Genomic DNA, 10312 nt, shown 5'->3' with positions numbered 1-10312 from the left:
GCATCCGAGGAGCAGTAAAATCATATACAGTCCACTTGTTAAAATTGAAGAAGCAGCAAGGACTGTATAACACTGAGAGTAGCCATGGGGCGCTTAAACGTCCTCCTTGAAATAGGCTTCATACAGACATGTTGTTTTAATTTATTTGCACACTTCATTTCTATTAATTGCTTCACAGATTTGAGAAAATGCGCATTAAAAAGTGGCATGAGAAAAGTATCACACATTCCTTTTGCACCGCTACTATTTTACAATGTGTGAGCCTCAATGCACAGCGACTCCTGCTTTCCCTTTTCTTAAAGCGCTATTGCTTCGAGCTCCCCGATAATAGCATCGGCGCTACTAGGAAAAAAACTCGGAAACAGGATTCAGCGGGGGTGGGAATGGTTACATAAGCCAGATCATACGGTGGGCTTCAAATGTTGCCGACTGGATGAGGCTTGCAAGTGGTAAGTTATCCCGCATGACCCATTGACTTTAAACAGACGTTTCAGCGAGTAAACTGTAACATTTGCTGACAACAGTAATGAATAACCTGGATGAAAAGCTGCCTTATGATGTCCAGGTTTGCGCGCCCTTCGTTTGTTACCATTCATCAATTATCGCACTAATCAAAACATTTATTATGTTTTGCCTCTTTCCGGCTCCTCCAGAATTTGAAACATGATTGCATTTGTTAATTAGTCGCTAATAGCGAGGTAATGTGCGCTTGATGGATAACCGTGTCATTGCCAATCACGCCACTCATTCATATTCCCAGCAGCGTGGGCGGGATCTGCGCTCGTATTTGTCACGTGCGCAACCTGGCGGGGCGGGGCCAAACACGGCATTATAAATAGCCGAATGGTTGGCACATGAAGCAGCCAATAAACGCCGGACATGGGCGGCATGTACGCTTTGATTGGTTGAGATCAGTGTTGTGGGCGGCATACCTATCGCTCGGTTTCCTTGTGCTGAGCCCCCGTGCGGGGGTGGGTCACGGTGTACTCTGGGACCTGTAGTCCCGTGCGGCCCGGGTCCTCAGCGGATGAAGTGGAAGGACTCCAACCCCCATGGTGCCGCGCGCGGGCATCCCGCCTGGCTCCTGCAACCCTGTCAATCAGCATGCGTCACGCAGCTTTGCTTATCAAGATTTGGGGGGGTGGGAGGGGGGAGCCGAGGGGAAGCAACCAATGTGAAGAATACATCATAGGAAAGAAAAAAAAATCCCTCAAGTGTTATCTTCCCTGCAGGGTAGAAATTTTACTGTACAATGTGAAAACTCCAGTTTCAAACAGCCGCTTTGCATAGTGCTTCACGCAAAGTCCTTTCGCAGATTCATCAACGAGATGAAACGCAGAAAGATTGCCATCGCCGCTGGGTTTTGCTGTTCATTCTTCCTGGGCACTTTACTGAATTTGTTATTTATCCCTGGATTTGACCATCACCAACAGCAGCAGCAGCAGCAGCACCGTTTCGAGGGACCAGAGCAAGACCACCTCAGCATTGCCCCGTCCACATACTTCAACCGGGTGACCGACCAAGACCTGTTGAAGCAACTGAGAGAAAGGTACCAGGAGGTTGTCCGCTATCGGCAGCAGCCTGGCTCCAGGGCGGCTGCAGGGAGGCTCGCCAGACCACTAGAGAGGCGCCTGATGGACCTCGCACAGAACAGCTCCCCCGACCAACTGCAGCCCCAGCATCAGCCGCAACCACAGAGACACCCCGGTTTCCAGAAGAACCGGCCGCTGACTGCGCCTGGAGAAAGTACCTTCGCCTCCAGCAGCCCAATTCGGTTCCATTCGCTTCCCCTGGGCTGTCCGGATATTAATAACGCGAGCAGTGTCCATTATTTAGGCTCAGGCTACACTAAAGCAGTATACAAAGCGGTCCTGAATGAAACGCTGGCAGTGGCCTTAAAGTCAGTGGACTTTGGAGGACACGACATGGAGAACTGTGTCAAGCAGTACGGGGCACTGGAAGATTGCTACAGACTAGCTTCGTACAAACTTGTCAAAGAGATGACACTTTTACAACGGCTGCAGCACTCAAACATTCTGAAGGTAAGTGACAGGCACTGTCCATCAGTAACTTATTGGAGCAATTTATTGCTGGGACAACAGAAAAGATTCGGTTTATTTGAGGAATGATTTCTTTGCTCAGAGAGTCGTTTTTGAAAAGCCATCCAACTGTCTGATCTTTGTTGGTTCAATGTACGCGTGGAAAATATACAGAGCACTTCATGACAACATTGCTATCCCGGCATTGTTTTCAGTCATTCACGGTGAATGCGAAAGCACTAACATCTCAGTTCATTAAAGATATTTATCTCACGTGAGTGTGCCAGTGGGTTGGATTTTTCACGGTATTTGAGCCGGTCCAATACTAAGACCGGTCATTCGGCATCGTTTCAGATCATAATGTGATTGTCGAATTAAGTGGCGATGTTAACATGCTTCTCAGCAGGAATTCACTTTTAAAAGTCCTGCAAAAGCAAGTCTGCGCTGAAATTTTATTTTTTTTCCCGAATGAATATAAGATTTTGAACTTAAGTTAAGCTAAAACTTTTCGTTCTCCACTTGCTGCCTTACTCTGAGCAGATTGTGTCATAGTGTTATAACGTGACCTTTAGGAAATAATTCCTTCTCGAGTTTTGTAATTGTTGAGAGTGAAGAGATGGGGTTGGAGGGGAGACGGAAGATAGTCTTTTACGGAGGAGCTACCCGAGGAGATGGGCTGAACGCCCTCCTTACAGTTGCAGTCTGCTGCCTGGTTTTCCTTCAAAGATTCCTGGCGAACACCAGAGATTCACTCCCCGTTTACGCAGTCTTTGGCTGAGAATGTGGGCTACATTGCCAGCGCTGTGTGCGCAGAGTCCTCCCTTTGAACCGGCCGAGTTAAAAGCGGCCGCAGTGTGGCTCCGACTGTCGCTGCCTGAATTTTGGAGTCGATTTGGTTTTAATCGCCGGGGTCCGAACCGGGCTTGCGCAGGTTATTTCAGCTTCCAGTGGAAATCAGTGAATCATTTGCTGCGGCGTTCGCCCCAACGGGCTGCAATGCAATTGATGCTAAAAGGCAGGCTCGGCAGCACTTTAAAATCAAAATCACGCTGTATTTTCAAACATTGCTCAGAGTATAAAGCCAAGCGCTTCACTCCTCACCACGTGCCCAATGACCGGTTTTAGAAGCACGCAGATATTATGCAAATAGATCTGGTGCATTATCCGTGCAATTTTCAGGGAATTTGTTAGATTACCTGTTTGGAGTCCAGCGCAGAGGGGCTGCCTGTCTGTCTCTCTCTCGAGGCTTAATTCACTTTCACAGATTTGTAAAACAGACTCGCGTCTATTCAGCCCTTCAATTCAATCCTTCGTTGCCCGACTGCTTTCAATAGGCAGGACGAGATTGTTCCATACCATTTACCCTCTAACACAACTGGAATGCGATGGCTTTCTGAAGATGTTTGTGCATAGTCGGAGGACTATACTCTCAATCAGATGACACAACAGGAACATTATTTTCGTACACACACAGTCAAGAATTTATTGTGGGGTGTGGGGCTTGAGACAAATGAATTTATGTTCCCACTTGTAAGAGGTGTTAGATGCTGTTGGTCCAGTTCCTATAGTAACCGTTTTTCGGATCTTTATTAGGGTGAGGGATTTTGTGAGGTGCCCAATTTAACGTGTAATGTGCAACAGAATAGGGAAATTCTGTTTTGTTTAGAGGAGGTCCCTCCCTTAAGCCTTGTCCAAACCGCCCAGGGTTGAAGCCGACTTCAAATAGAAATGTGTCCCCTCACCGGCAAGAAGGTTTAATCTCGAGAAGAAAGCCGTACTTTTCTGGGCGAAGCTGCTTTTACCATTGCAATTGCTCACAGTAATAATATTGTGTGTGTGGTTAGATGTTGTTATCTAAAATGTCCAAGCAAAATGTTGTCCTCTGGGGCTATGACAAATCTAATTTCCAGCCCCGCTCCTCACATCAGTGTACTTAAAATGACAGGCCGAATTTCAACTCGCCAGTAACTGTTGCACTCGCCCGACTCTCCAGCTCTGCCCGCCGCTCCCAGATTAAACACATCAAATGTGACCCTGTAAAGATTAGCCAGCAGCCGCCGGGCCGTGAGGGTAGTCGGTCAGTGTGAATTGAAAGTGGACTTCCAGGGAAGAAAAGACCCTCAATGAGCCAATCTTTGTATTGTATTTTGGGAGAAAATCACGCCTGATTATCAGAGTCTCCAAAGGCTAGGTAGAAGAAGATAGATTGCATGGCTGATGTACAAATAAGTCTGAGAGTAGTGAACAGGCGCACCCCCACAACAACATTCAGTGATATTCTGAACGACCTCTAGACCCGAAACGTTAACTCTGCTGTCTCACCACAGATACTGAATGCACCTGCTGAAATTATCCAGCAATTTCTATTTTGTTTGCTTGTGCACTGAGTAAAGTTCATAGTTGCTTTAAAAGAAGTCGAGCCCAGTTAATTAAGCAATGACTGAATTGAACAAACGTTGCTGGAGAAACGCAGCAGGTCTGGCAGCATCTGTGGAGAGAAAGCAGAGTTAACGTCTCTGGTCCAGTGACCCTTCTTCAGAACACATTATCACTTAATGCTGCTGCGGCCTATTCACTACTCTCAGGCTTATTGTGCTGTCTGTTCACCAGTAAGGCAGTCTCTCATATTCTATCTGAATTGTGGGGCTGGATTGTAGTGATAAAGTCACTGGACTAATAATTCAGACCCTCAGGTTAATGCTTTGGGAACATGAGCTCGAATCCCACCAGTAAAGTTGATGAAATTTGAACTCATTACAATAATGGAATAAAATAAGCTTCTCTCATAGCGATTGCGTTGTCATAAAAAATCCATCTGGTTCACGATGTCCTTGAGGGAAGGAAATCTGCTATCCTGATTTCATTTGGTCTCCATGTGACTCTGGACCTACAGCAATGTGGTTGACTCTTGCCTTCCCTCTGGGGGCAATGAGGGATGAGCAATCAATGCTGGTCCAGCCAGTGACACCCGTGAATGAATAAAAACCAAATTGCAATTTATTTTAAACACGACCAATTTCAACGTTGTTATATCTCCCCTGGCAAGAAGCACCGACGCAAAACTAAACCCGCAGATCAGAAACCGCAGACACGATACAGTGAAATAATTCCACTTTGTACTTTGCTTAGACTTTTTTAAAAAAAAGTAATCTTTGTTGAAGTATATTAGATGGGAATTGAAGATTGGCCTGCCTCTAGTTCACTGCCCAGTTGTATGCTGGTATGCCCAGTGGTCTCTCAGCAGACACTGGAGGGATATTTTAGAACACTCAACGCCAGAAATTTTACCGAAGTGGATTGTGACGATGTTAAACGACTGTTATTGCAAGTAAATGTTGCGAGCTATTCTTTGGGAAGGGAGGGTGACGGCCGTTTCCAAAATGATTGATTTGAAGTCCCATCCGTTCGGTAAACTAAGGAGGTTTTCGGGGAAAGTTGCTCTCTGGAAATATACACGAACTGACGCCGTTTAGTGAAGCGGTTCATTCTCCCTTCCCCTGAACAGGTGGCCACCTGGGGAGGGGAGCTGTCCCGAAACCGCAGTCACTGATGGGAGGGAAATGTCAGTTTCCGCGAGGTCGGTTAATTAAAACAAAAGGCTCGAGCTGAAATTGGACAGAGCGCGCTTGATGCGGATCACTGATTTACGGGCAGACCTTTCGCCAGTACAAATTACACTGGCTGGAGCACGCTAAAAGGGAATGTTCCCTGGCCTCGGAGCTTTTATCTCTCGCACTCATTAACCTCCTGTCATTTCAACTATTGCACCTTGTCTTGGCTTTTTTTTTAAAACCTTGTAAATTAACTCCTTCGTTGCATTTTTGAAAAAAGGAAGTCCTGGAACTCCAAAATTCTCAGCGTCTGGACTCCCACAGGCCGAAGAATGGATAATTTCCCCGTCAGTGACCTACTGTGAAGCACCTGAAGGAATGTTCAGTGCAATAACTTATTTTTGCATCTTGCTGTTAAGGGCACTCTTGAGTAATATTTCAAGAATGCAGAAATGTAAAAAGCATTTCACTCCGTTACTATTAGTTCTGGATATATGCGCCCGCACTTGCTAGTTTTCAAGAAACCGAGGCTTTTTTGTGTCTAAACCGCCCCCTGTCTAATTAAAGCAGTTGTTAATCCGCTCCTGACACCCGACGCGTGGTCATTCCTCTGTTTATTGACTAGAATTTGCCTCTCAGAGCTGGCAGCCTGGAATGGATGGATGAGCGGAACCGACAGGCCACCTCCTGGTTGATGCTCAGTTCCCTAAGTTCACTGGCGTGACAGAGTGGAAAGTGGCACCTCAGTGAAGAGTGTTAATGCTGAAAAGTGTTAATGATGCATTCAGATCCCATCCCATGTTGTTTTGCTACTTGCTGCGGTACAGTTGAAGCAAGCTGGGTCAGATACTGCATCAGCATGGCCAGTACAAAGTTGGCAGAAACTGTCATCAGGCTCGGTTGGTGGGGGGTGGGAGAGGACACGTACTACAGTAAAGGCGCATCCTGACACCATGCACTTTCCCTCAGTATTTGGAATCAATATTATTCTGATTAAGGCAGAAATCTCTTATTTAAGGGGCTCATTTTGGGAATGTCTTGTAACTTTATAACATGAAAAAATGTCAGAAGCAGAAATGCTAAGGAAAAGAGAATGGGACTCGCTCTTTGCGATGACAGGTGCTGTTTAACCTCACAGTTTCCGCGTTGGTCCTACTATTGACCATTCCCCCCTTTTCCGGTTCACCAACGACTGAGTGCGGTCGCTGTCACTGCCCAGTTTTGGGAGGAGGGATCGTGGCTGGTTTGTGGGACTCAGCCCTGGGCCCTCTTTCACCTTTTGTGGGAATGAGCAAGATGCTTCATGTTGAGGCCATTCGGCCCTAAAGGCGTTGCCATTTTTCTATCCCTCGGCGGCAGGACTTTGGTCACAATCCCTCCACGGTCACCGTTAACCCTTTCCAAAAGATGGAAAAGTTCTGATATTTTCCGCAGTGCTGATGGACGGTACACAACTCCCACAGAATGACTGACTCCGACTCTGAAATGAAACACCATACAGTAACCCTCCGATCCAGGCCATGTGACGGGAAAGAACAGATCGCCTGAATGAAAGCGTTGTATACAGAGTCCCTGCTGCTCCAATGGTTAATTACTAACTCGTGATAAACCAAAGAAGCAGACGAACTACACTTGCTGCCTGTGACATATATTACAAGTTTATGTGAGCTTCATTCGGGTTCTGTTTCATTCCAGGGTCGTTCATTCTGATAGGAAAGGCAGGGGTCCCTGTACATGGAACTGTGTGTGTGTGTGTTGAATACAGACTGGGGCGATACAGTACAACTCAGAGGGATACACTTGTGACCTGAGATAAACTGAATCCAGTCAATCGATCGATAACGGTTTCCCATTAATCGCACGTGGTTTCAATCTCTGGGGTTGGCCCCATAAGAGGATAAACTCACGGGGTCACAGATTGTAAAGATGCTGGCTGGCTCAGAGAGTTTTTGTTAGATTATGTTTTGTTTTACATCAGTGACAGGGGAAGGAGCAGGAGATTGGGATAAAGGGGAAATGCAAATGAGAGCTGGAAACTAAACACGCTCCTGAAGGGGTACAACCGATATTTCTTAAACTTCTTTGAATTTGCAGCATGCACCCATGCAAAGTGGTCGTGCATGGTCAGCAATGCAAGCGATTCAAGCCCCTCAGATTACTGGGCCCAATTAAATTATACAGTGCGAGAGCCCGTCCAGCAGGCAGTCTAATCCTATCTTCACTAGCCAACATTCAAACGGGTACTGTTAAGAATCCTGGACCCCCGGAACGAACCTGCTCTCAGCATTTATGTTGTTACGGGAGTGTGTTTGCTCCAGCAGCATAATATGCAAAGAGGGAAAGCATAGGGCCCAGCAGGATTATTTAGCAGAGTCGATGAACATGCAACCAGCTCTCCTGATTCATGCTGCAATTTATTTCCCCTGGAATCTGTTCCAATTCAATTAACGTTACAAACAACGGGAAAAGGTCGCCGTGCTTCCATTGCTGCCTTTAATAATTTTTCAGGAAAATGCACAAAATGCTAGATGATGTGAGTGAAAAGCATTGAAATATTACTTTGCATTTTAGATGCTAACGTGAGTGTAAAAGAAAGTGACAATTAAGTTATACTTTTGTTTCTGAAGGATCTGGAGAATGGTGAACATCAACGTGGAGCTTACTCTGCGCAAATAGAATTAATTCAGAAGTGAGCGTTTTATTCAAAGTCAGACTTAGAGTTACAAAGCTTACCAGTCATGTAAGGCAATTGTATAGGAGAGGCTTTGCCCCAGATTATGTAGCAGTCAATGGGGGTATATTTCACTGCAGCAGTACAATTGAACAGAAGCACAGAGGATTTCAGATTCCATCACAGCAATTAAGAATTTGAATTCAATTAAAAATATCTGGATTTGGGTTAAACTATCTGTTCTCAGTAAACGTGAACATGAAATCGTTTATCGTTAAGAACACAACTGGGCCAACAATACTTTTTATGGAAGGAAACTTGTTACCTTTACCTGCTCTGGCCTGTACATGCGCCCAGTCCCACACAAACTAATTTCCCTTTGAAATGACTTATGAAACCAGACGGTAGTATTTAACTATTGCATAGAATATATTGCCGCAGTTCAAGAGGTTCACCTTCAATATTTGACCTTCAAACACAAATGGACAAGGAGAGTCAGCTTTCCTTGTAGTGTCCTCATCCTGAAAATGATATATTGAGGCCAGGGAATGTGATTCACTCCCGGTAATTTTCCAGGTGGTTGACATACTGCATGAGTCATGCCAAAGTGCAGTATCTGAGAAGGCTCAGGCTAATTAGGAATGATCACAATTCAGATGTATGCTGGACTTTATAGATCTTCAAAGATGTCACCCATTTGCAGTGCACCAACAATGTCAATGGAAGGCAATTGTAATCTCAGTTCTCATGTGATGCTATGTACTACCTCTACAATAACAGCGTGTTTTTCAATCTCTATATCTTGTTGTCCAATACCCTGGGCTTGATCCCTTGACACATGTTCTTGCAAAGCACTCTGAACAGAATTCTTGGTTGACTTTCTTCCTGTCCAACTGAGAGATGTAGGGGCCATTGGTAGCATCTCACTGGCTGAGAACAGCTAAGTCATGGAGTGAACTTACATCATTTCTGGTTTAAATTGCGCTGGATTGATCACTTCTGAAGGGTAAACAAAAGGTTACCTGGACAATAAATTCTCGTTTCTCCCTTCATTGGTGCGTCCTCACACAATACCTTCTGTAAGTATTATTGACATGGGTAAGGGAGGAAAAGAAACACACATCTTGTGACCAATCTCAGAAAATCTGTGGGCTATTCTTATCCAAATTAGAAATGCTGTGCTCCAACGTTCTCCATCAGCAAGAAATTTTCAAGGAGCACAGCATTTCCATTCTTACCACTTCCATGAGGAGCCAGCCAGAGAAGATCAACCTGTTCTCAGCAATCTAATCTAATATCTAAGTATTTTCTAGGCATGCTCCTTAGTTCCATTGCAATCTATTTTGACCATCTTACCTTGATCTACTTATATCTTACTCTGTCAAATCTTTGAAGAGCTAGATTCTCAGTCTAAAATATTTTAGTACATTCTTGTTGCTCTCCTCTGTACCACCTATTGAGCTTTATATATATCATGAGATAAATAAAATGAACAGTAACAGCTCAAAATTGTTATTACTGATTTTGTCATTTATAGGCTAAAGCATTTTCCAAGGTACCTCACCCATTTTTATCCTGTGTATATGTTTCAGGATAAAATATTCATTTTCACTAACATTCAGGAAAACATCATGACTCTACCTAGTGCAATTATAAAGAAAGCTCACTTTTGTGTTAAAACCTCGTTGGAGAGTGGCACAAGACAGCTTCCGAATCACACAGAAATTCTCTCCCCAGTGATTCTGTTTGTTATTCACTTCACACAACAAAACAGGGCCCATTTTTCTTGCATATTCATTCACAAGGGGCTGTTGCTTGCTTGCTGTTAACTTACTGATGACAGCTTAATAAGGTCCTCTCTTTGTGTTTCATCCCAATGAGCTTGTCAAGCTTTGTGTGTCAGGCTAACCTTTCTCTTTTTTCCCCCTCTGGGGAAGGGGCAGTTGTGTCACTATTATTTAGAAGAATGAAGGACTTTTAAGAGACCGGGACTGTGACAGATTGGACTGAGGTCGTCACTTATATAAAAACCTACAAGATTTAGGTTTTTA

At 44.7% G+C, this 10312-nt stretch overlaps 1 protein-coding gene across 3 annotated transcripts in view; it reads left to right on the top strand.

Annotated features, from left to right (window-relative positions):
* The first annotated feature begins 650 nt into the window (after positions 1-650).
* Positions 651-10312, top strand: part of pkdcca (protein kinase domain containing, cytoplasmic a) — a 57048-nt gene continuing 47386 nt past the window's right edge. The window contains exon 1 of one of the 3 annotated variants that reach the window (XM_043695710.1): positions 651-2042. In XM_043695710.1, coding sequence (XP_043551645.1) covers positions 1329-2042 — 714 coding nt within the window. In that variant the 5' untranslated portion in view covers positions 651-1328. The remainder of the gene's footprint in view (positions 2043-10312) is intronic. The other 2 variants (XM_043695709.1, XM_043695708.1) reach the window with 2 other exon arrangements.

This window comes from Chiloscyllium plagiosum, chromosome 9 (genome assembly GCF_004010195.1).
Source record: "Chiloscyllium plagiosum isolate BGI_BamShark_2017 chromosome 9, ASM401019v2, whole genome shotgun sequence".
In the NCBI taxonomy this organism is placed as follows: domain Eukaryota; kingdom Metazoa; phylum Chordata; class Chondrichthyes; order Orectolobiformes; family Hemiscylliidae; genus Chiloscyllium; species Chiloscyllium plagiosum.
This window is presented reverse-complemented; position numbering and strand designations above follow the sequence as displayed.